This window comes from Capra hircus, chromosome 1 (genome assembly GCF_001704415.2).
Source record: "Capra hircus breed San Clemente chromosome 1, ASM170441v1, whole genome shotgun sequence".
Classification (NCBI taxonomy): domain Eukaryota; kingdom Metazoa; phylum Chordata; class Mammalia; order Artiodactyla; family Bovidae; genus Capra; species Capra hircus.
The window spans coordinates 67,743,276-67,769,092 of NC_030808.1; the positions used below are offsets into that span (position 1 = coordinate 67,743,276).

A 25,817-nucleotide genomic window follows, 5' to 3' on the forward strand; every position below is an offset into this window, starting at 1 on the left:
GTGGAAATTTATAGAAAGTTCTAATCTGTGCTGTCCAATAAGGTAGCCAGCCACTAGTCTCATGTAATTATTGAGCACTTAAAATGTGGCTAGTGCAACTGATGAACTGAATTTTAAATTTTATTTAGATTAATTTAAGTTTAAATAGCCACTGGTGAGTTGTGGCTACCGTATTGGTCAGAACAGATCTGGACTATGGTGATGACCTTAGAAAAGGATAGTCTAGGCTATGTTGCAGCCACAAAGAACACTAATATCTTGGTGATTTATAAGAATGAAGATTTATTTCTTGCTTGTGTTATGTACCCATTTGGGGTTGGCTTGGGACCCAGATGGAAAAAGTAGCCACCATCTGACAATCATTATGGAGAGTCTTGCACCAGTACTTAAATTCTCTGGACCAGAGGGGATATCCACTGAGCAGGATTAGACACACAGCCCCACCTGACCAGGGAGGCGGGAATGTGGTCCTGACCATGTGCTGGGGGCAAATAGCCTCAGTAATGACTGTCACAGAGGTTAGTCTCCTTTTAAAAAAACAGAGGAGTTCCCAAGGGTTAAAGGAGGTAGGGTTACCTGTGTTTTCTTGAAATGTGGAGAGTTTAGTTTCTTTAAAATTCAATTATTCTTCACCTCCTTAACACTCATTAGCACAGATGTATTAAAAGCAGGTAAAATGTGGGAAGTAAAATTTAAACATTTTGATAAAAAGAAACTTTCTGTAAGTAAAGTTAGGGCTGACATAGAAATTCATTTAATATGAAGCTCTGCAGTATAAGGAATAATCAATGTTTTTTTTTTAATATGTTTGGGATGAGAACAGGATGAAAAGAAATTATTTGTTATTTTTTTAGAACATGAGGTACATTTTTCACTAGCAAGGAATAAAAGGTCTTTTTCTTTAAAAATAAAATTTCCTGAGCAGGAACACTTGTGGATAGTGGTTGTCTTAAAAAATATGAAACAATTTAACATTATCTGGACAATGGATTCTTTCCAGACTATACTGTGGAATCATAGAATCATCTAGTCCAGCATTTAATAGTATGTCTTGATTCTTTCTAGAATATCTACAATATTGTTTGAATACTCAAGACATGGGGGGACTCCACCATCTGTTCTCTGATAACAGACTTACTATGAAACAGGAATGATGGTTTCCTGAGAACAAATGCTTTAATATCAAGACATGCAAAGATAGCACTCGGCTGCCAATAACAAACTGCATCACAGTTACAAACGCAGACCAAGAGCTGGTAAGTAATATTAGTTAGGATGATGATTTTGTGACATACTAAAAATGTCAGATAGATTTTAGCACTATGAAGGTACTATAGATATTAGAATGTAATTGAACCAAAATGATGCTCGAGAGAAATTCTGAAGTAAATGTGCAAATTAGGCTACCTAGTATAAACTAGAACTGCCTAAGTCATTCTGTTCGTTAGTAAAAGAGAACCACATAAAGCATTTATACCGCAGAGCATTTGTTATTAGTTTCTGAGATCTATTTCGGTCATCCGCAACTGGTGGTGTGGAAAGGAAAAGAAGGCTGCAGAGACTAAACAAGCAGCGTGCACTGTGGTATCCTTTATTTAAAAACTGTGAGCTAACTACAGTTGTAGTGTTCTCATTTACCATTCTGATGGCATAATAAACTGGGAGAACATTAACACAACTTCAAGAAGGCATCAAAAAACCTGTAAACAAAAATACACACCACACATGCGCACACGTATACAACATACACGCACACGAAGGTTATAGTCTAAATACAATGAAAAGTGATGAAGAAAAGCTTTGAATGCTCTAAATCAACTTTAAAATGCTTTATTATAATAAACTGTGGCAATACTGTGGCTATTATGAAAAATATTGTAACTGCTTAAAAAGCAAAATACTGGCAATTTGAAACTAGCAGCAAGAAGCAGATAAAATAGAATGGAAGATAACATAAGACTAAGTAACATCAAAATTCTAATGCTGATACTGTGTAGGATTGCACTGAAGTAATTTAAAATTGGTTCTTAAAGAACTCTTTAAAAGTCCTTTGAAATATTAAACTGCTGCACTTTACAAATAGTGGATGAAAAGAAAAAAGTATTTGGAATGTTACACACACACAGAGGAAATGTATTAGGCATATCAGTTTATGGTCTTTGTTTATGGCCTGCAAAAAGTTTTATGAAGAAAAATTTTAAGTGCCAATGTAGTGAAAGAAAGTTAGAAATTCCTAAAGACGAAACTCTGAGTGCATGTATCAGGTTAAGAATATATTTCAAGGTTGGGGGCAAGGCATGACTGATGCACATCCAAGAAGAACCTTGTGGAACCCAGAAGGTAGACAGAACTGTTTGGAACATGTTTAAAAATGAAGGTATATTAAACTCAGACTATCCTGGCTGAGATTCCAAAGTACATGGAGTTCTATAGCTCTTCAGTTGAAGTCTGTTTCATAGTGGCCAATAAATAATTAAGACTAACTTCTCAGCAAACTGCTTTTTCATACATTCAAACACAAAAATCTTTACCACACATGCAGAGCTGGTATTCTAAACAGCACAAATATGAATCCTGGTTTCATGGGAAAAAAGCACATTAACATGGATTTTTTTCCCATAGGTTCTTATAAAAATGTCTGAAGCTGCTAGACATCTTCAGAGGGGAAAGTTTAGATTTCCTACTGATTTTGGAAGAAAGGAGATTTTATTTTTCTAAGGGAGTCAGTCATCCATGAGAGCAGGAGATATGTCTTCAGAATCAAGGCAGTGTCCCTAATGATTAAACTCATGGCAAGCCCAGATCCAGAAAAACTGGCAGGTATAACAGGGGATGGAAATGAAAAGTTCCAATGTCTACGGTATACTTTGGAAATACTGTGCCTCATAAATTAAAATGGCTCAACTGCCTGCAGAATGAAGTGCCACAGGCCTGGAGAAGACCCAGTTCCCTGGAGGAGGAGCTGGGGAGTCCCCATATCCAGGGACCCTTGGGCTGGCTGTGACCAGAGGGTCTTATTTTTCATGAGTGCTTTCAGTTGGGGAATTTATGACTTTGCCCAGATAAAGCTCCCTTTTGGTTACTTTTTCTCTAAAATCAGTTAGTCAGAAAGTTACTGGTGTTTTCCCTAAATGAAATCTAGCTGTACTAGCATCTTAAGGTGCCAGCTAATTTAAAGTAATGCCCATCAATAATGCTGCTGGGTGTCAATCACTGCTGCTGAAGAATCAACCCCCAAATAACCTAACTAAAGAATCTATCACACTGGGTGCTTTTACTATCTTGCAGGGGTTTTTTTTTTTTTTTTTTTTTTTCGAGCTTTAGAGAAATAGTCTTTGTAATATGACTCAGACGCTGCTTCTCTCTGGCTTTGCTTCACTCTTCCTCCTCCTCCTCTCCCCCTTCCCCTTCTCCTTCCTCCATGGTTTCCACGATGAGCTCTGCTGTGCAGGTGGCTTCTCCGAGACTGTTGACAGCCTTGCAGGTGTACTTGGCATCATCATCCCCGCAAACATCACTAATGATTAAAGAGCAGTTCCCATCCTCGTCGTAGTCTATCTGGAAGTGGCGGGACTCCCGGATTGATTGGTCATCTTTGAACCAGACGACTTCAGGGTCCGGGTATCCTGCATCACAGGGAGGGAGCACGAGTTGCAGAAACTATTATTTTAGGTTTCCCCACACAAACTCTTGAACTACCTCTAATGATTAAGGGGATAGAGGGGGGAAAATATGTTAGCTTTTAGCATTTACTTTGATATTTACACTTGAATATGGGCATATATTATAAACACTAATGTCTGAAACTTCACATCAGGTATTGTGCATGTAACCCGCACTTCTCATCCATGCAAGGCTTGTGCCACCTCCCATCTTAACACGGATATAGATTATTCTCTGAACACTGCCACAACTCTAATCACATCTTTAGAACTAACTATCTTCTTGGATTAAAAGGAAAATTTGTTTTTTATCCTGTATACAAGTTGAACTTAAGGACTTCCCTGGAGGCACAGTGTGTAAGAATTGGCTGCCAATGCAGAGGACACAGACAGGCTCAATCCCTGGTTCGGGTAGAATTCACACACCATGAAGCAACTAAGCCTATGCCCCACAATTACTGAGCTTGCATGCTGCAACTACTGAGGCCCAAGTACCTAGAGCCTGTGCTTCACAAGAAAAGGAGCCAGCAAAGTGAGAAGCCTGAATGCCATGACAAAGAGTAGGCCCCTCTTGCAGCAACTAGAGAAAGCCCCGCAAAAAAAGCAACAAAGACTCAGGGTAGCCATTAAAAAACAAACAAACAAACAAACTTGAACTTAAATAAATTTAAATTTAAAAAAATGAGAGTCAGTAAAAATGGGTGCAAGAGATCTTTTGAGAGTGTTGGAAATGTTTTAAAATTGGATTCTGATAAAGACTGCACAATTGTGTAAATTTCTAAAAATAATTGAATTATATACTTAAAATGGGTAAATTTTATGGTATATAAATTATAATTTGAAGGTGATAACAACCTGTAAAACATAAATTGGAGGAACTGATAATACTGCTAAGAAAAAGAAAGCAGTATTTATCTTAATCTGATCCAAAGACAGACAATATGCCTGTAGATAAATAGACACTGACCACACTGATTAGTCTCATTTTATGTATTAGTCATATTGCTGCAAAGTTCAGCAATAAAAATGTTTTCTGCCTTCTAATTGACTTGTCTTTAAATTTTTGGAGAAGCTGTTTCACAGGACAAAATTGTATCCCCAACTAGAATAAAAATTACACAGAACAACTTAAGAATTCTAACATTTTTTTCAAGTAGGATTTTGTTTTTATCGAACAGCATCCATATGCTTTAATTTCCCCTCGGCACTTCAGTCAAAGTAATGCAAATACCAAGAAAATAATCCCAAAGAGAAAAGTAAGCAAAAAGATAATTATTATATAATATTTTCTAAAAAAGTAAAGGAAAAGGAACTTAAGACCCAAAGACAGTGGTGATGGGGAGAGCTACAAGCCGTGGCCCCCAAGCTCTCAGCAGAGCCCCCTATCTGAGCACTTCTGCACTAGCAAGGCAGCACATCCACTCTTTGAAACAACTGGATGAAACACACCAAAGATAATGGTAGGCCAGGCGTTCATAAGCCAACTTGATGATACGGTGATGCAGGAGAAAAATTGTTTCTTCATTCCTACCTTCGGGCTATTTTACCCAAAAGGCTTCATCTAGCCAGACTGCTGGCGACTCTCACAGCGTGGCAGGCAGTCTGCTCTTTCTGCTGTCCGGCGCTCTGCTGCCTTGGGGCAGTTAGTCTGACTGAAAGCGGCAGAGAGCCCTGCTGTCACATGACAGCCACAGGCTTGAAGCAGGGAGGCCTGTCTCATCATACCTTGTACCTTTCTAGAACGTTGCAGTCTGTGGAAACTTAAATGCTGTGTGTCACCAACACTGCTGACACCTCAGGGGCCATGCTAAGACCCCGTAGGGCTCTTTGCACTCCAACAACTCACTGTGACCACGTTATTTCTGGCTGGCAGAGAAGCACAGGGCAGACAGGCCTGCATCCCAACTTCCCTCTGTCTGAAGTCATATCTGCACTTCACCAGTCCCATAACTTTCCCCTATGACTCCACGACGTATTTAAAAGATTTGAAAGGTTTCCCATTTCTATCTGTGTCATCTCACAGAGTCCCCAGAGCCACCCAGGGCATTAGACACTGTCTTACAGAGGAGGGCCGGGGCTTCAGAAGAGCTAAAACACTGCCCCAGGTCACACAGGCTGCTGATTAACAGCAGCGATGTCTTCTCCTCATACTGTGCTCTGCACCAGCCTTCCTGAGACAGCCTTTTGTGGTCAGTTCACATGCTTCCTAGAAGCTTGCAAAGCTCATTTCAATAAGCACGTTCCAGAGCCAAATAGGTCCATGGTAAACCACTTTTAACTTGGGTCTGGTGGCTGATGTAAGTGGGTGAAATATCAGAGTGACTAAACAGCGCTGTTCCTCAGTGGGTGGAGGGGGGCAGCGGGCCAACTCCTCCTGACCCGTTTTCCCTCACAGCCTGGCTGTTCCAGAACTGCCATCTTGCCGAGAGCACACAGTAGGGGCCCACTGGCCCGCCACACCCCCTGTACAGGGAAGGACGGCTGGAGACTCACCTTCAATCTTGCAGTCAAATCTAGCAGCACTTCCCTCCACAACTTCTAAATCACGAATGGTCTTGGAAAAGTAGGGTTTTACATGGGGCTTCTCCTCAGCAACAGCCTCCAGGAAAGCTTGGGAGACATCTTCTAGAAGGTAAGGAAGAGGATGTGGCCATTTCTTTATTCCCTGTTCTCTCCTCTTTCCTGGTTTAAAAGAGCTGGCTTTTTTTTTTTTTTTTTCCAAGTTGTTATGATTTAGCAAATAATGCAGCTTAGAGGACTGAATCATAAGCACACCTTTCTCTTGGGGACAGGGTAGCCTGCTGCCAAATGGTTTTGGCAGAAGAGAGAACTGTGACCAAACTGGGGAAATGTTTGGACTTCCCCCTCCCTTATGCTGACACATTGGAAAAGGAAATAATCTTTAAAAAGGATTTTTGGCTGCATTTCATGCCGTTTCAGGATCCAGTCGAGGGTATCTAAGAAGCACGGGAGCGTACCAGCCCACCAGCCCTCGGGCCTCCTCCTACCCTCCTCCTGGGGTGGCAGCAGCAGGCCTTTCATCTGCTCCTTAGGACGGAAGAGACAGATCTTAGAGGCGTTGTTGACTTGCCTATTGCCTGCTGTGGAGCAGTCTATTCCACAAGGATACTGCCTTCACAGTGTGTGACTCTGGACCAGGATTTGGGACTGGTCCAGGGAAAAGCCGTAACTTGGAGGGGTTCCTGACCCTCTCCTTCCCCTTCAGGCTATTTCTGGGTCATCTGGGGAGTGGCAGGGGTGGAGAAGGAGGGACCAGGCCCATGTGCAGCAGAGTCGGTCCCTGGCTACATCAGGGCAGCTCAGTAAGCAGTTTCATCAATTATCCCTTATACACAACAGGATCTAGACGCAACTTCTAGCCTCTGGATACCAAAGGCATCAGGCAGCGGGGAGGTGGTGTCTCAGGCTAAATGAGGCACCTCAAGATGATAGAGGCTATACCCTACATGTATCAAAGCAAGAGGGGGCCGAGACCTTCACTGAGGAGATAGATGGGGTAGCATCTCTAAGACAGCGGGCAAGCAACTAACCCTGTTGGACTTTAGGAGAGGCCCTGCCAATCACCGTCTACCCAATTCAAACAACATGTTTCAGCATCACAAAAACTACCAAAAAATATGGACTATCTGAGTCAACTTTTGTTAAAAGACAAGCACAAAGACACATTAAAAAAATTGAAGCATATTTTTAAAAAGCACACCACTATATGCGACTTATTTATGTCTGCCTGTCATACAAACATTGCTTTTTAATAAGAAGGAAACCTTACATGCAGTTTCTGCTAATTTTTGTGTAAAGTATAGGGAAAAGACCATCTAGTTCTATTAAACAAAGAATAACTTTCCCTCTGAAAATAGTTCAACCTCAGGTGAAACAGTTAAAAAGCAATTACTAGATTTAGTAATTATTGTCAGGGCAATGTAAAAGTAGTTTTGAATTTTTCCTTGTGGGTTGTATTAATGAAAGATAAAATCAATCTCCCACCTTAAAAAAAAAAAAAAAAAAAAACAACCTCTAAATCCCCCTGCAACCCCCAACCCTTCCTTTCTCACCATCTGGCTGAAGAAAATCTCTCTGAAGTCCCTTACCTTCAGATTCTAGTTTTTCTGCATTGAGCGGGCTGGTTGGTGACCCTGTTGAGGATTTCCTGCCACTGAGCCCTGAGATCATTGCCATAGAGGACAGTCTTCCGATGGCTCTCACAGCATTGCCCGTTTTCTGGAAAATAGACACTGGCGTTGGGCTCAGGCGGTGTCCCTGGTTCCAGCTGAGCAGCTCAGGGAGAAAAGCCCAGCCCGGGAGAAGCAGCTGTCCCTGAGATGAGGGCCTCCCGAGTGCTGAGCTCCACTAGAGGAGTGAGCCCAACCTTGCTCTGCTCAGCACTATCAGCGTGTCAGAAGATGTTCGGAGAATGGAATGGGGCCTGGAACCGATGTGTGCGTTAATGTGACTAAACAAGGTCAACATGAGACAAAAACCCTTTTCATACTGTGCTTCAACTCCCATAAAAGGGATAGTTTATATAAAGCAACTGCGGGCTGAGACAGCTCCAAAGACTTATTGCGGACGGGGCCCAGTGGGGCTGTTTCTCATAAAACAATGCTAGTGATAGGATTTTAATTGGGCAAGAGAACAGTTACTACAGATCCCACAGGTCCTGTTGGAAAGACAAAAAAAAAAAAAAGCCTTCTGTTGACCACGGGCAAGTAGCCTCTTCGGGCTTAACCTCACTGGGCTTCAGTTTCCTTCTCTTTATAAGGAGGGGGTTGGACAAGATGATCTCCAAGGTCTCATCTAGTTCTGTTTATGATTCAGATACTTAGGAGATTTGGGGAAACACTCTGCTGGCCCCAGCACAAGTCTTCAGTGGAGTTCTGGAGGGGTGTTCCTCCCTGAGGTATACCCAGGCATCAAAAAGCAGCACCCGAAGAAATTAAAAGCACAGCTCTTGGCTTTTCTGAGTTGAGGTGCCTTGGGAGAGGACAGAATTCCTATTGAAAAAAGATGCCAGGACTTGAACATTTTCTTTGTACTGTGAAAATTCTACCAAGCACAGGATTTAGGTCGAGAAGTCCCCAACCACACCTTTAAGATTCTACCCCTTTCCTAAGGTCAACGGAATGAAAGACTAAGATAAGAAACTAAAGCATAACCAGTGCTTTCCAGCCCTGCACCTGAAGCATCTTCTGAGGCATCCAGATGCTGCGCATCAAGGGAGCAGATGTAGCCACAGACTGGCTACTGAGAGAGGAAGGAAACAGCCTGTGCAAAGGCAACGGCTGGCACTTACCCACTGAACCTCAAACTGTGCTGGAAAAGCCATTTCCTCCTGAATTAACTTCACACACTACAGCATTTCAGGCAGGCCAGTATACTTCACTTAAAAAATTATTTCAAAAGTAAAGAATTTCAGAGTACTAGGGAATCATACAGAAAATGCGTGTATGTGTGGTTTAAGCAGAGACCTACTCCTGTACCCACAGTCACTTTCCTGTTACGTCACATCCCATCCTGGCTGTAGACTCCTTTCACGCACTCTCAACAGGCATTCCATCTCGCCCTGTCCTCTGGTCATCCACCCTCTCACATAACACTGTGCGGTGTGGTTATGCCCCTGGCCCTCTGGCCCACAGTGAAGCTAGATCACTCTAAAAGGAACCCAGGAGGCCCCAGGGGGAGGTGACGAAGAGAGAAGGTGAGGGATGATGACCCACTGTGTACAGAAGCACTGTGGCCCTGCAGAGAACGCTCTGGCAGGCAGACCACCTGGCAACTTGCACACTCTTCTGGGAGAAGCTGTTACTGGTCATTGATCTGTTTGTTCTGCTAGCTGGAGTGTGGGGAGACCCAGCCCTTCCCAAGGGGAGCTAACCCTGACCTCAGGAATGGCTCAGAGGCGGTGTCAGCCATAGAGGCCCTCCCTACTTAATCCACATCGGACTAGACTACTTCCTAACCAGCCCTTCTCAGCTCTCCATTGCCTTCATCCAACACAGACTAGCTTGCCCTAGGCTGGAATCTCTAAACTCAGACAGTTCATTCCTAACAAAGGACAGGTTAGCTCTCTAACCACTGATTATGCTGTGACCTTGTACAAGTCAGTTCCCCTCTCTGGGCCTTATAGTTGGACCGGAAGATTCAAATCTCCCTGCAGCTCTAGTCTTCTACAGAAAGACATAGAAATGGTAGCAGGGAATGGTCCCCTTCAATCTATGGACTCTCTAATCCCAAAGAACCTGGGGCAGGACTGTCTTCACTTGTATGGTGTAGAAAAGTGAAGTCTTTCCTCTTCTATTAACAAAATGACTCATAGGAAGCTAAGAGAACAAGGCAAATCAAACTATTACATTTCAGAGGAGGCAGCAAATAACAAATAGACCACACACTGGGGGAAATTTTCCATCAGATGGAGTGATAGACCATATAATTTAGAAAACAGGGAGAAATGTAAGCACTCGATAAAGAAAATCTTAAAAATAACCTACACATCAGAAGTCAATCTTTGGAACCTGATTCATGGAGAAAAAAAAGTTGGTGGGGAAGTTATTTATCAGAACTGGAAAAGAACAATATATGTTCTAGCCTTCCAGTTTTATGCCTTTGAGCTGAAAATAGGTTGCTGCTTTGCTAACCAAGACTTTTGGAAATGTTTAAAAGATCACCAAAGGAAGTTTCAATTCTTGAGAAGTTCCATCCTTGTTTTGAGGAAGTCTTTTTTTCTTATTGGAGAGTAATTGCCTACACTGGGTTTCTGTGTTTTAGGCGGGCAGAGTCTGTCAATGGTTTTCCTAACACAGCACAGACTCCCTCCCCTGGGAAAGGCAGCAAGGATGACTAACCAGCCTGGTTTCCCAGGACTGAGGGATTACCCGGAATGAGAGTTTTTCAGGGATAAAGCTGAGACAGGCCCTGGAAAATCCAGGCAAGGTGATCACCCTAAAGCCAGGCAGCCATCATGGGCCCTACCTATACACCGACAGCCCCAAGACTACAATTTCCCCTGAGAATGCATATTATCTAGATGTAATGGCCAGGAGTGCCGTATTCCCTGGTGACTCAGTGGCAAAGAATCCTCTTGCAATGCAGGAGACGCAGGTTCAATCCTTGGGTCGGGAAGGTCTTCTGGAGAAGGAAATGGCAACCCACTCCATGGAAAATCCCATGGACAGAGAAGCCTGGCAGGCTACAGTCCATGGGATTGCAAAGCGTCAGACAGGACTTAGTGACTGAACAACAATAACAAGGGCCAAGGATTCCATGCAGTATTGAGTCAAAAGCCTTCTTCCCCAAGGCCCTTTGGTCTATAGTACTAAAGCCTTTGCGGCTCTCAGAGAACAAAGACAGCTGCCCACAAGCCTCCAATTCATCATCCTTTGCTTCCATTTTGCAATGCAGAAGTCCTGTTGTCCTGCTCAACTTGCCCACCCTCAATGCTGCTACTCACCATGTCTTTTCATCGTTCTTTTGATATAAATTAAAAAAAAAAAAAACCAACCCTACTCTCTTTCAGAATAACTTCATTCTAAGATCAGTAATATGATTAGTCATCTATCTATTGCCTTGCTTGTTAGGATTTGTTCCCATCTTACTACCCTCCCCGTTTATGAAAACCACACCCAGATGATAACTAGGAACCGTTCCTCAGGCAGCTGTGGAGTCTGGGCCACGTGCCCCTCTCCCTCCATCACAGTGCACCCCTTTCTATCCCTCTCCATTGTACTCTGCCTCACCGCGCTGAGCCTCAGCTGCTCCAAGAGGGAACCCCTACTCCAGGGGTGCCAAGGTCTTGGTATCCAGAGCTGAAAATGTGGAAAACATTTTCCTAAGGGAGAAATGTAACACAACATGGTAAGAGGCAGCTGAACTATCACCAGCTTCAGGGGCATTATGTGTTGAATGGGATTTGGTAGACTACTTTTCTATGTAATTTTATGAAGCCTAACCACTGTTTCTGTGGAAAAGCTATTTACAAATGCTGCTACCTATGTTAAAACAGGAAGTTAATGTTCCTTCTCTGAATTCTTCATTTTCTTTCTCATTTTCAAAAAACCTTATGGCTAATATTACTATAAACAGCAAGAAAACACATAAGTGATTAAAATATCACCACGAATTATGGTTTCCTGACCCATCTGACTGAAAAATTCCATGTATTTTCTTTGGAATCTCCGTATCTCTTCTCTGCGCCTATCCCTTGGGTTTAGGCTCTTTCTTTGCTTTGGTTCACCAGCAAATGTGTGGGTGCTCCCAGAAGCTTGACGTGATAAGGCTGCCCTTTCACCCACAGCCTCGTCCAAGCAAAACCCAGTGAGATTTCCTGCTCTGAGAACGGCCCCGCCCCCACACCAGTCACCCCATGCGCTTCAGAAATACTGCTATTTCTTTGAGATCTGCTGGCCCCAGGATCATTCATAAAGCCAACCCTTGATTTTGTGGCTTCTCCCCCCCCATTTTTAAAAAATGACATTTTCTCCTCTGATTTTACTGGATCCTACTGGCACCAGAAGGTGAGGGAAGCAGCACGGCATTCCCACTCACCAGGTACTTGAGCAAAGTGAGTTGATCACTTAGCTGCAGGAGGGGATAACCAAGAACTGACTGCCGCTGCAGGGGGCCTGCTGAGATGCGCAGGGGACAGAGGCCCTCAGACCCACACTCCCGAAGCCGCTGGCTCTCCTGCTTCTCTCAGCCTTTCAATGCCTGTGGTTTAGTCATTCTGTGTGGCAAATCACCAGTGTCCCAGTTGCCCCTGGAACAGTGATTTCTTTTTCTCTGCCACAAAGGCAAGGTCTAAAGCCCTGGTCCCCTGAATGCCCAGCTAAAAGACCTCTCCCGTCAGGCCGGCATGACCAGGGTGAGGTCCGGCTCATAGCTCTGAGCTTTTTCCTCCGTCTGTGCTGTTATCCTCTCCTCTCTGGGTTTCACCCATGTTCCACGGCCAGCTTCAAACTCCTGCCCTTGGCAGCCTTTCCTGACAACCACATCCAGCTCTGGTGTGATTGGCTCCATCCTCTGTCCACACTCACATATATGGGTATGGAAAACTATAGTGATCGTTTATAATTCTAGCTGTGTGTTATGTCCTTTTATGTCTATTTGCTTTTCAGGTTTCTGTTTCACTATATACTCACTGAGTATAGAAACCGTGTACCCTCCAGTAGCCCAGGAATTTTATACTATTAGCAGTGATAATAAAAATAAAATAGAGGATGATAAGTTCTGTATGGATTTGGATGATAATTTTCTCCATCTGGTAACAATCAAAAGCAATCTGTGTCATTAAATTGTGTGTTGTTAAGACTGTGTAACTGGAGCTAGTCCCTGGGTTTGAACGCTGGCTTTCCCATGCTTACGAGCTGTGATCCTGGGTGACATTCCGAACTTTTCTCTGCCTTGTTTATCTGAGAACTGGGGATAACAGTAGTACCTGCCTCCCAGGATTAAAAGACAATGTGCATAGAAAGTGCTTTGAATGTTCCCTGACACATGGCCAGCTCTCCGTACATATCAGCTACTGATGTTCCCTGACACATGGCCAGCTCTCCATACATATTAGCTACTGATGTTCCCTGACACATGGCCAGCTCTCCGTACATATCAGCTACTGATCTCATTTGTGAACACTTACTATGTGCCACGTAATGTACTAGAGGTTAAATGATGATCATTTCATACAATCCTCAATGATGCTGTGATTTGGTACCACTATTATCCCCATGTTATAGATGAGTAAATGAAGGCACAGCAAGGTTAAGTAGCTTGGTTAAGGATTTGCAGCTAGTAATGCACAACCCCCCATGTCTCTCATTGTAGATCACATGCCCACCTCCTTCATGGTAAAAAAATGTTAAAACCATCACACTGCCTATAACAAGATCACATTCTCCAGGGTTGCTAAATAGTCCTGCAAGTGACATTGCTCATCCCTACCCACAAAGACATGAAACGTCAGTCTTGGTCCCAGACTATCTCAGAAATAAATGTAAACATTTTTATGGAGTGAGGTCAGGGCAAGTTGGGAATGAGGGTGGCTTGAATAAAGCAATTATGAGGGGCAAGAGACCAGTCCAAAGTGACCCCTGCCATTACCTGCCATTTCCTTCTTGCCATGTACTTCTTCATCCGGTCCTTGGAGAGTTTCTTGGCCTCCATGTTCTTGGTGTCTTTCATTAGCCATGGATGCTGAAGGCACTGGGTGCAGTTCAAGCGGTTTCTGATAGAGGCAGAGATCAGAGGATTTCTGAGCAGAAGGGGATCTCAGAGACTACTGGTCAGACCAGAAACAGGAGGTCATCTGTCCCTAGATACATGGGGCAGAGCCCATGGCTGTCTGCTCCCAATCCATCCACTGTGATGAGAATCATGGTGATCCTAACCTTTTTCCTCTCTTGATCTGGGTTACACTGACTAGACCCAGGACAGATTAGTGTTAAGCAGGCCTAAACACTGATGGGCAGCTGGAGTCTCATGACCTGCCTTTGGGGTCTAGAGAGGCTAAGTGCTGGAGGACAGAGATGTCTTGGAATGACTGGCACCATATTCCAGGGTGGGGTCATTCTGCTGGTCACATGAGGGCTGGGACCTGTGGATGCCAGATCCTTCTACCTCTTTGTCTGATGGAGGGAAGAGTGAAACCTTAAGTCCAAATCTTCAAGAATCAGTGAACTCTCAAGTCTTATGGTGTGGTGGAGCATCAGATTTTTGCCTATTAAAACTCAAAAGAGGTATGTCTTATGTTCAGCCTATGAATTATGACAACCTTAGACCTGCACTGAAATTCATTTAATTTGCTGAAAGCTCTGGGAATCTAGACATATTTCAGGGCCATCACCTTAATTATAGAAGGACTAGTAAAGTCCAAAGCACCAAGTGCTAACATACATAGAAAATGAGTAAAAGTAAATTTGCTAAATATAGAAAAATGTAGTGATCTTTATAAGTGGATATGGATTATTTTAATTTTCATATATTCAAAATTTGTACTATATATATATTAATTTATAATAGAAAACATTTTTAAAAGTGCTGATAGATGGAGATTTCTGGTTGAAGACATGCTGAGTTTGAGTTTATGGGAATCTAGTGTCTTGATCTATATGAAATCAATTCATAGGTGAGTCCATTTTACAAGCACAGAAGAGCCAGCACATTACTGAATAAACTCAAGATCAGATGAGAAGATAGGTGATATGAACAATACCTCATTTACCAAACCACGTGTAAACGAAGCCTGGTTGACGGAAGCCATCCTTGGACCAGAGTCATTAGGAGGGAGGCTTCCATCTCCCTGGGGCACCTTGGAAGTGGGGATCCCTCACACTAGAAGGAAATCCAGCACCGCGCCCCCCTCACAACATCCGGATCTTCCCCGGGGCAGGCCTACTTCTGATATAAAGACTGAGACAGCAAAATGCTAAGAGGACCTCACTGTCAAAGAGTGTGGACTGTCTCCTCTGGTGAGGAGTTTGGCCCAGAGCTGGCTACAAAGGACCAAGAGGTGGGTGTGTAACCAGAAAACCAGACAGAACCACTTAAGAGACACCCTAAGCTCATTCCTTTAGCAACTGCACTCTCCTATCCCAAACAGGATTTCTTCCAGAGTAGGCAAGATGAGGGACAGCCTTGGAGGGGCGGGGCGGCCTGGGGTGGGGTGGGGTGTGGAGTTGCAGGGGTGAGTTTCACCATCTTCTGGGGAAATGCCTAGAGCTGCTCCCATTGCCAAAAGCGACACCCCGTGTTTGAACCAGGCCTTGTGTCATCTGGCCACCTGTTCACAGACAAGGGGCCCAGTAGCCAGCTGTCCCCACCTAACACTGCCACCTCTCCCTTCCCTGGGGCAGGACAGTCCTCCCTGCACACACAGAGCCCTGCTCCCCTTCCTGCTGTGATGGAGCCACTTCCCTGCTCCACTGAATCCTGTCCAGCCCCATGCAGGACCCCTCCCCTGCTCTAGCCTCCTCTACTGTTCCAATGCTTCTCTCACTGAAATACCGACGAGCACTTTGGGCATCTGACCTTTCCTCACAGCCTTAGGCTGTCTAAATGCCTGAACACTCCAGCCTCCTGATGTCTGCAGATGTTTTACACAGTCATCCACTGACCACCTTGGCAGCTCCGTGCAGCCCTGCGTGGTGGGGCTGGGGAACCTCACAGGCTGCACTGTTAGTGGGACAGAGATGGAGCTGGGATAGCAGTCTCATCGACCAGTGGCGGAAGGCGCCTGGCTGTACTCAGGTAGGCAGTTCCTGCATATTATAGCTACTAAAGAAGCATCGAGCCAGAACAGCTGGGAGTATGCTCAGGCCCCACAAATAGGATCTCTTCCCTGAAATCCTAGTAGGATTGCTGCTGGCCACAGCCGTACATGGAAAATAAAAGGGGCTGTTGTTATTCATACACGAGCTGCCTCTTCTTTCCCTCAACACTCAGTCAAGGGTTGCTTTTCAAGAGAGGTGTCTGTGCTTCTAAAGACAGGATAGTGTCCAGCCCCAGGAAGCAGGGGCCCAGGAAGACCCCCTTCTGGGCCCTCATGCACACCATGCCCACCCTCCTGTGCTGGGGTGCAGAAGAGCCCACCACAGGGAAAGGAAGTCACTGCCTCTGGACCCCAGGCCAGGGTGTGGGGAGCCCCAAAAGACTAAAAGCTCAACTCTTTACTTCATATCCTTCTTCAGCAAGTTGCTGATAAAATCCTTGGCGTCATCGGAGATCTCGTCAAAGGCCTCGTCGTCGAAGTCCCAGGTGGCTGAGGTAACGTTGGCTAAGGTTTCGTTGTCATTGTCACCCATGAAGGGGGACAGTCCACTGACCCTGGGGGATAAGAGAGGAGAGCAGTGAGTGGGGGAGGCCGGCAGAGAGGGTGGTCCCCCAGGGGAGCGCTCACTGAGGTCAGAGGTGAGGGCACCCCCAGCACCCCCGCCTCTCCTCCCACCCGGAAAAGAAGAGGGCATGCTCTCAGCCTCTCTCTCTGTACTTCTGGGATGCCCCCCGCCTGTTGACACCCCCTGCCTGTGAAGCTGAGGTGGAAGGGGTTTTCCTCAGTTTACCATTTCCACACAGCACAGCAGGGCCTTCCTCCCTATCGTCTGTTCTTCCTGGACGCACAGGCTAGAACGTGGCCCCACAGAACCTTCTCTAACATGCTGGAGGACGAGTCCCCTCCTCCCCGGGGCCCCTCCCCACACCCTGTGGACCGGTCACGTGACACAGCACTCGTTGCCCCGCACTGTCCTGCCCTCTCACCTTTCACCCTCAGCACCAAGAACAGGGCCAGCCCACGCAGGGCTCAGCAAGGGTGTCTCCAGGGACAGTGAACCTCAAGCCTGCAGTGTGAGTCTGGGGATCCAGCTACACTTGAGTTCAAAACTCCTGAGGCATTTAGGCCAAACCAGAAAGGTTCCCTCAAAGGGACCGAGGCCTGTTCGTTCGCTGGGTGACCTTGGACCCCGATTTCTGTGTGTCAGCCTCCTCCTCCATTAGGTGGACAACTTGCTACTGAACTACAGAGTGGTCACCACGCCGCCTCTCCCTGTCCGCTTTCTCCTGCGTCCTCATCATCATGACAGCAGACGTCTGTCAAACACTGACTATGTGCCATGCACTGGGCAGAGAGCTAAAGTAGATTCAGTCTTAACACCACTCTTTAACCCAGGCAACTCATCACTTCGTTTAACAGATAAGGAAACTGCCACACCAAGTGGGGTTAAATAACTTGCCCAAGGTTTTGCAGTCAGTGAGCCCCTTCTTTAACCGCTACTTTGTACGATCATTTCTGGAAAGATGAAGTCAGCCACAGCCTACAGCACTGGCAAGAGGCCTGGTCTGCAATAAAAAGCTTGGTCTGTGACCATAGCTATTACACAGCTCCTCTGTACATAGTTCACCTCCATTGCCTCATCAATCTGTGATCCCAGGAATGATTCATTTACCGATAGCTCAAGCCAAATAAAATTTAGAAGGTGAACTATCTCAAAGTCAAATGGAACAGACTTCTGGCTTACTAGCCTCACCTCTGGACACCTCATCTCCACCCCAACTATCCAGCCTTCTACCTTGATCCAGGGCTAGCCTCATGGGTCTTAGAAGAGCCCCACTCTTGGTTTAATGCTCTGCTGCCACAATTTTGAAATTATTAATAATGTTGCACAAGCCACCTTATTTTTTAATGCTGCACTGGACCCCACAAATTATGTATCTAGTCCTGTCTGCCCCTCGAGATGTATTGTGCCATCAACCTTCACAGTTAAGGCTTCACTAACATCCCTTGCCCCAAATCCATCATCATAAACAATAATGCAAACCCTTTGGGAGCTGTTTCGCCATTCAAGAGGCCTCAGCCTTATGAAATACACCTGGCCCTGAATATTAAGTTTTGTAAAACAAAATCTATTGCATTTTTGCAAGGAAATCTTGCCATGGGAAGAAGAACCCTCTGGTGAAAATCTTCATTTAAAAAAAAAGAAGAAAGCTTTTCAGAGTGACTGATCTCACCCTAATCAACATATTTGTGCTTTTGAATAAGAGAGTTTTATAGATGGCATAAAATGTCTTAAAGCAAGACAGTAATTTACATTTTGAGATGGCATGGAGACAATCACTCTTGATCACCTCATAGTGAGGGAAGAGGGGGAGTCTCTGCAGTTATGTAATAGTCATTTCTCTTCTCTGGGCCTCTGAGTCCCTCCTTATACATCAAGGGCACTGGGCTAGAATTCCTAGGGGTTCCCAGCATTCCTGGCTCTCTGACCCTGGGGTGACTGACTAGTCCCATTAAGATAGAGCCTGACTCTTGCCCCTCAGCTACGTGCTCCCTTCTGTCTTCCATCCTTCTGCATTTTCCATCTGAGACAAAGGGGAAAGTCCTGCAGTGTGCCAAGAGATTGCGGGAAAGCCAACAACCCCACTGTGGAATGCTGAAAGGCCCCCTTCTGTAAACCTCCTTTCCTAATTAGGAACTGCAATCCTGCAAAAATAGGGCTTAATCTCTGTGTGATGTTCACAGTCGGGGACAGCCTCCTGGTCTCTGGCCTCTGGCAATCCTCTTTCCTGGCAGCCCCTCCAGCTGAGATCTGCTTGAGGCTTGGCTGCCTCCTCAACTGCCCCAGCTCCCCCAGCACTCCCCCTGATAAAGAGAATGTGTCTCTAAAATAAAACTTGCACAATATGCAGAGCATGATGACGAAGAGAGTATTGGAATTTTAGTAATCCTGTTTCTTGGTGGTGGGATTTTGCAGAATTTTTAAATCTTCTTTCTTGGACTTTTTTTGTAAGTGCTAGAACTTGCATACGATCATATGTGGTTGGGTTGTTCAATCCAATCAACAAACATAATAACCGTATCATTAGAAACACGATTCACCTCTTTTCCTAGTCTTATCTAATTTTTAACTGAAGGAAATCAGAGTACACCACCCCAAAAGGTGAACTTTGGCATAAACACTGCATTGAGCTGAAGTCAATTAACTCTTTGTCCCACCTCTTTCTATCTAAAAGTAGGACATACATGTCTCTTTGTTAAGGTGACATGAATTTTCATTTGGTCTGTTTGTCCATTTCTTCTCTTATCGGAGGAAGAGAAAGACCCTCATCCGTATATCAGATCTTGCTAAACAGTCTCTATATACATTTCCTCCTCACCTTGTCACAATTTAGCCCCTCCAAAAGCTCCAAACACTTTCTCCTTTGTCCAGTTATTTCTATATGATTTATCACTCTTTGTTAAAGTAGTATATAAGCTCCAAATTTTAAATGCATCCTGAGTCACATTTCTTTATGAACACCTTTATGAACATTTATTATATGTACACAATTAAATCTGTTTTCTTTTTGTTAATCTGTCTTTTGTCAGTTTGATTTCCAAGCCCACAAGAACTGAATCTAAGAGGGTAAAGGAAAGTTTTTTCCTTCCCAACATAACCAATGAATTTGTTTGGTTTTCACAAAACTGTAATCAATGTGGGCAAGTTCTTGGATCCTCTTCTTCTTCACTTGACATTGTCTTTCAAAAGTGTATACAGTCTTCATGTTCATTTTTAATGGTTAAATATTAATCTTTGTGCTAATTAGTCAACAAGCGATATGACTTCAGGGTGTTCTGATTTTTTTAATTCTTAATCTCTTACTGCAGCCAAACTTCACCAGGGAATCTGATGCAGAGACCCGTTCTGCTTGCAGAACAGGACATCAGGAGAAAGAAGGCAAAAATGCCTCTTAAACTATACTTTCTGTATAATTTTTTTAAACAGCAGATGACCCTACTGCGTGAACAGTCAGCAAAGGGGACCACATATCTGCCAGCAGAACTATTGAGAGCTTAGGAAGGGGTTAGTCTTTTCTCCCATTTTAGCCTTGGGATGCTCATTCTCTGGTGCGCTGGGAAGATTTGAGAGGGCTAGGAGGCGCCTAGAGGAAGAGCTGGGCATCGTTTTGTGCAGTAGGCCATGAAACAGCAACCCAGGGTTTAGTCATGTTAACCACAGCCCAGGTCCCTGGAGAGCAAAACCTGCAGGTGTTTTCTGGACCTGGTATGGGTATGGGGTGCCTGGAGGTCACAGGAGCTGGAGTCAGAGAGCATGTCTGGACTCAGCGACTAAGAGGGCAGGGGCAGCCCTGGGTGGAGCTCCTGGATCCCTGTGAAGACCCCTGCATCCAAATCTGAGTCTGAGCAGATACGCGATGCTTGGGCACTGGGACTTCTCCCCATTCACAAAGATGTCCTGAGAAGTCACGCTCCAGATGGGATGGACCTGGCTCTCTGGACTGTGGTGTGTGTGTGTGCTTAATTGCTCAGCTGTGTCCAACTCTTTTCAACCCCATGGACTGTAGCCCACCAGGCTCCTATGTCCACGGGATTTTCCCAGGCAAGAACAGAGGAGTGGGTTGCCATTTCCTTCTCCAGGAGATCTTCCCAACCCAGGGATCAAACTGGTATCTGCTGCATTGGCAGGTGGATTCTTTGCCTGCTGAGCCTTGGACCATGGTGCATGCTCACAAATTAGCTGGGGATGGGAAGTCTGCTGCTGAGCACAGCAGGAAGATGTTAGGGAGGAAAGAGCAGAGTGGAGGTGTGAGGGAGGGAAGGAGAAGGAGTTCTGGAGTAGGGGTGAGAACAGGACACAGAGACGGGTCTCCACAGGCAGCAGAGGAACACCAAGTCCTCAGGAAACTGGGGAGAGGAGGTGGGAGGGGAAAGGAGGCTTCGAACATCTGCAAGGTTGAAGTGTGGCCAGGAGAGCCCAGCCCTCTCTCCTCCTGCCAGAAACCACACGGGCACTGCTAACAGCAGAAGTCTCAGCAGGTTCATGAAATCTCTTCTCTCCCTTCAGAATCAGGGGTGAGAGGGTGGGGGCCCCACAACCCCGCCAGCTACATCTCTGCCCTGCCTGGGGACCCTGGGCTGGCCGTGGGGCTGGGTCTCCTGTGCTGTGACAGGATCTGCCCTGATCTCTCCAAAGGTGTGAGGAGGAATTCCTTCAGCAAAGTCAGAACAACCTACCAGGCATGGCTGCTCACTTAGGAGGTGCTAGCCAAATACGTGCTGAGTGATACATCTCTTCTCACCCGGCCCCCAACTTTCCATCTCTCTCTGGCCCCAGGCAGGAGATGGGGAGTCCTCTGGAACTAACAAGGAAGATGACCCTGATAAGGACTGCCAGACAGACAAACAAGCTCCAAACAGAGGGATGGAGGTACAAGAGGGCCGCCAGAGAACCTTGCCTGGGTGGGGCAGTGTGTGTGGTGGTGGTGGTGGGGGGGGGTGCGGGTGGTGGTTCCAGCAGCAGCTCCAGAATGCCACATAGCAGGGCTGAGAGGAAGCCACTTGGCTGGCTCCACCTTCTGTTCTCACACCACATCCCCACGAAGAGCCCTAGTTTGGGAGGGAGACTCCCAGACCTCAATCCCCACAGTGAGAGCCAGTGGAAAAGTCCCAGGGGGCAGAGAAGCCGGCTGGGGCAGGAGGCAGGAGCCAGGATATGGGGAGGTTGTGTAGGGCTGGCCTGTGTCATTTCCCCTGCTGCTTGCTTGTCTTCCTTCAACACGCACGTCTCCACCCTCCTCTCACCCCATCCAGATCCCTTTAGGCTGTTGCCCCATTCATCACAATTATTTTCTCCCCATTTCAAAAAATCCTTCCCCATTTCTAAGTCTCAGCTTTAAAAGTAATCTAGCAAACCATGCCACGTAATATCCAAATTACTTCTTCAATCTCAAAGAATTTTCATTTTAAAATAAAGTGCTCTTGTGACCCAGTAATTCTAGTTCTAGATCCAACAGAAATGCATAAGGCATTTACTAAAGCACATGCACCGGATACTCACGATGCCCTGAACTGGAATCTAGTCAACAGCCCATTAGCATAGAATTGATAAGGAAATTGGAGGAGGTTCAGAGAGTGGCACAGCCTTGGGAAGGGCCAGTCACAGCCTCACAGCATGATACAAATGGGGCTCGCAAACAAGGAGGGGCAGGAGAAGCCAAATACACCTTTCTGTGTGATTTCATGTATGCAGAGTTCAAGAACAGGTGATCATGGTGCACGATGTTAGAATGGGGATCAGGCTACCCCTGATCGGGTGACTGGAGCCAGGGTACTGGGAGGGCTGCAAGCGGGTGGTTGCTGGGTCTGGGTATAGCTGTCTTCACTCAGCACGTTCACTGAGCATCTAGTCACTGCTCTGGCCCTGACCTGCATGAAGACCAGTCTTCCTAGTTTGCCCAGGATGGTCCTCACTTAAGCACTGAAAGCCCCATATCCTGGGAAACCTGGCAGTGATGATAAACTGGGATAGCTGGCCACCCTCTAGGACTATGGAAGTGGGTGGCCATGTGGGCTTCCGTGGGCCCCATGAACTCAATGTCAAATAATGATCAAATCCCTGCCCTGTCAACTCCCAGGTTTGTCCCGAGGACCAAATTGATGGTCCGGATCCGATACCAGTGGGAAAACCGCTGGAAACAGCAAGATGAGTCTCCTCGATGGCTGCAGGGGGACCCAGGGACCGAGCCAGGCCACAGGCAGCCGACAAAAGGCTCTCTCAAGAGTCAGGCGTCTCTCCCAGGGAAAGACCCAGCGAGAGCAACCCCGCACAGCCCTGGCTGCCTGGCGCTCTGTGTTTACCAAGGGGCCAGAACCGTAGAGTCTGCTGTCGTTTTCATTGTTCCTCAGCTCTCTCTCTCCTGGAGAGGCACTCCTGGCCACAGTTTCTCCTCTGCTGCCATAGGGGGAGGCTGTGCTGTGGGAATGACCCCGAGCAGGGAAGAACATGACTCTCTGGGCTCCAAGACCCGTGACACAGGTTCAATGGAGTGAAGTCATCCTAACACGCCACAGGGAGAGTCAGACTCCTGAGCACTTGTAAACACCTCACTGCACCAAAAAAACCACTGCACTCCTGCTAAAGCATTGGTAACTGCGGTTCCTAAACCTGGCTGTGCAACAGAATCACCTAAAGCCATTTCTTACAATGGGGTCCAAAGACCCAGGGATCTAAAAAGTACCTGTAGAGGTCTCCTTCAGGTTTTCTATGAGAAGGTTTAATTTGTCCTTTTGCTTTAATGACGGAAGTTTTTTTTCAAAATGACTACAGGCACAGCTGCAGTTTCAGGGAAACCAGCCCATAACTGTGCATTACCGCAAAGCTCAGGTTTCCATTGAGGTTAACGCCTGCTTGCAGCCTGGGACTTCAGAAACTGAATCAGCCAGATTCCAGCAAGAGGGGGTGCTCTACGGTCTGGTGCTCAAAGTGTAGAGCTCAGACCGGCACCATCAGATACCTGTAGCCTGTCAGAAATGTGGGTTCTTGGGTCCCCAGAACTTCTGAATCAGAACCTGTGATCTAAGGAGAGGCCCAGGGGATTCACGCAGATTACCGGCTGTGCAGACCTGGTCTGAATCACTGGCCTCCTTGCTTTTCTGCAGCATTTGCCAATGAACGACTCCCTATTTTCCACCTAACTTCCCACCTCTAATTACTCTACAGCAGCTTTCTATTGTCTGTTGGCCCCACTAAAAGCTCTATCATCAAACCAGTCCATATACTGAGCCCAGAGATGAGGCTGGCAGTGGTGTCCTGCTGCCACGAGGATGGGGTGCGGTCCCCTGAGGATGACGGTGACACGCACAGGAGATGTGCACCTAGGCTCACTCTCCGCTTCTCTACAGACCCCAAAACACATGCAAAGGTAACTTACACAGCACCAGCCGTATTCCTGCCCTCCTGACCAAAGGCCCCAGGCTGGCCAGCCTCAGGGATGAGGACGGGCCCAGAATGGGTACCTTAGTGCGTGGAGCTAGACCCTCCCACGCAAGGGTGACACAGGCTGTGGACGTCACCAGGAGCACAGGAGCGAGGCAGGGCGGTGAGGAGGGGCTTGGGGGCCTGTGGCCCTCTTGACTCTGGGTGGGCTCCCCGTCAGGCCCTGCCCTGGACCCTCCAACATCAGGGCAGCCTGGGGCCCTCCCTCGTGTGGCCCAGGACTCACAGGATATAGCAGATGACCCCGATGCTCCACATGTCCGTGGCATAGCCAATGGGCTCGTAGTTGATCACCTCGGGTGCGACGAACTCCGGGGTGCCAAAGAGGACCTTCAGAGACCCCGCATTCTCTGCAACCAGGATGGAGAGCGATCAATCACTGGAACATCCCTAAGCCAACCCGAGGTGAGTGGATGCCAGGAGGGACACAAGTCAGGCTGGCCTTCAGCAGCTCTCCCCTTGCAAAACGGCACGGAGACAACGGTCTCCTCACAGAGAAAGTGCACACACCAGTAAAACGGACAAACCGCACGCGCAACTCAAATGTCCAGGGTGAGGCTGGGGGAGTGGGGAGAGCCCGTGACAGCCCCAGATGGAATGACCTTCTGCGGGTCTGTCTCTCCCACGAGCTTCCCGGTGCAGGGGCTGTGACCTGTGCTTGACAATAACCTCTACCGTGCACTCTGTCGTTAGTGCTCCGCTGCCTGCTTTATGAGGACTTTCCTATTTAATACTCTTGCCTAAGAAGGAGCATGACCCCCATTTCCTAAGGAGGAAAGGGAGGCCCAGGGACTGATTCGCCCACCCAGTTAATGGTGGTCAGGACCTAACCCAGCAGACTGACTCCTGAGCCGCGCGCCCCTTCTCCTCACACCACCTCTCCACGTGCAGCGTCACGTCTCTCCTCCCAGGAGCTGCTGGGAGGTTAGTCAGGAAAAGCCATAACCCCTAGGTGGTGCCTCAGGATCATCACCCACCAAAATGATTCTAAGTCCCCATCTGCCTTGCCCTGCCTCCTGGAAGTGCAGGAACAGCAGAGATGCTTCAGAGGACCCTGGCCTAGACCCAGGGCCTGATTCCACTGCAGCAGGTGGTGGGACTTGCTGGGCAAAGTGACGTGGACCTCAGCTTCCTGCTCTATTAACTGAGGCTCACAAGTCCGCCCTGCCTACCTCACAGGGTTGCTGTGAGAATCAAATGAAGGAAAGGATGTGAAAGTGCTCTGGAGACTGAACAGCAGGATGCACTGTCACCAGAATGTTCTGCTGATGAAGGCACCAGAGCGAAAATAATCATCATGGTAAAACAAACAGCTGACACCTGTAAGTACTCGGGCGTCCCTCATAGCTCAGCTGGTAAAGAATCCGCCTGCAATGCAAGAGACCCCCGTCTGATTCCCAGGTCAGGAAGATCCGCTGGAGAAGGGATAGGCTACCCACTCCAGTATTCTTGGGCTTCCCTTGTGGCTCAGCTTGTAAAGAATCTGCCTGCAATGGAGGAGACCTGGGTTTGATCCCTGGGTTGGGAAGATCTGCTGGAGAAGGGAAAGGATTCTGGCCTGGAGAATTGTATAGTCTGTACAATTGTATGCCCTGTATAGTCCATGGGGTCACAAAGAGTCCGACAGGCCCTTCACTAGCCAGCGCTTACTATGCCTGAGGCACTGCTCTTATCATTCTAATGTATTAGCTCACTTGATTCCCTTAACAATTCTATGAGGTGAGTACCATTATTATCCCATTTTACAGATAATTTGAGATGTAAGTTCCCACAGCTAGTAAGTGGGAGGGGCAACCTCCAGGGTCTCTGATCTCAGCTCCAATCTGGTGCACCCCCCTCAGTACCCACGGAATGGAACACAAACAGCCACTGCCGGGGC

The 25,817-nt window shown here is 46.7% G+C and overlaps 1 protein-coding gene across 1 annotated transcript in view; it reads right to left on the reverse strand.

Moving 5' to 3' along the window:
- The window catches only part of MYLK (myosin light chain kinase), a 146,112-nt gene continuing 121,872 nt past the window's right edge, over positions 1,578-25,817 (reverse strand). The window contains 6 exon segments of the mRNA XM_018045771.1: positions 1,578-3,626; positions 6,156-6,287; positions 7,772-7,901; positions 13,773-13,896; positions 16,341-16,493; positions 24,165-24,288. Of these exon segments, the coding sequence (XP_017901260.1) occupies positions 3,376-3,626; positions 6,156-6,287; positions 7,772-7,901; positions 13,773-13,896; positions 16,341-16,493; positions 24,165-24,288 (914 nt within the window). The 3' untranslated portion in view covers positions 1,578-3,375.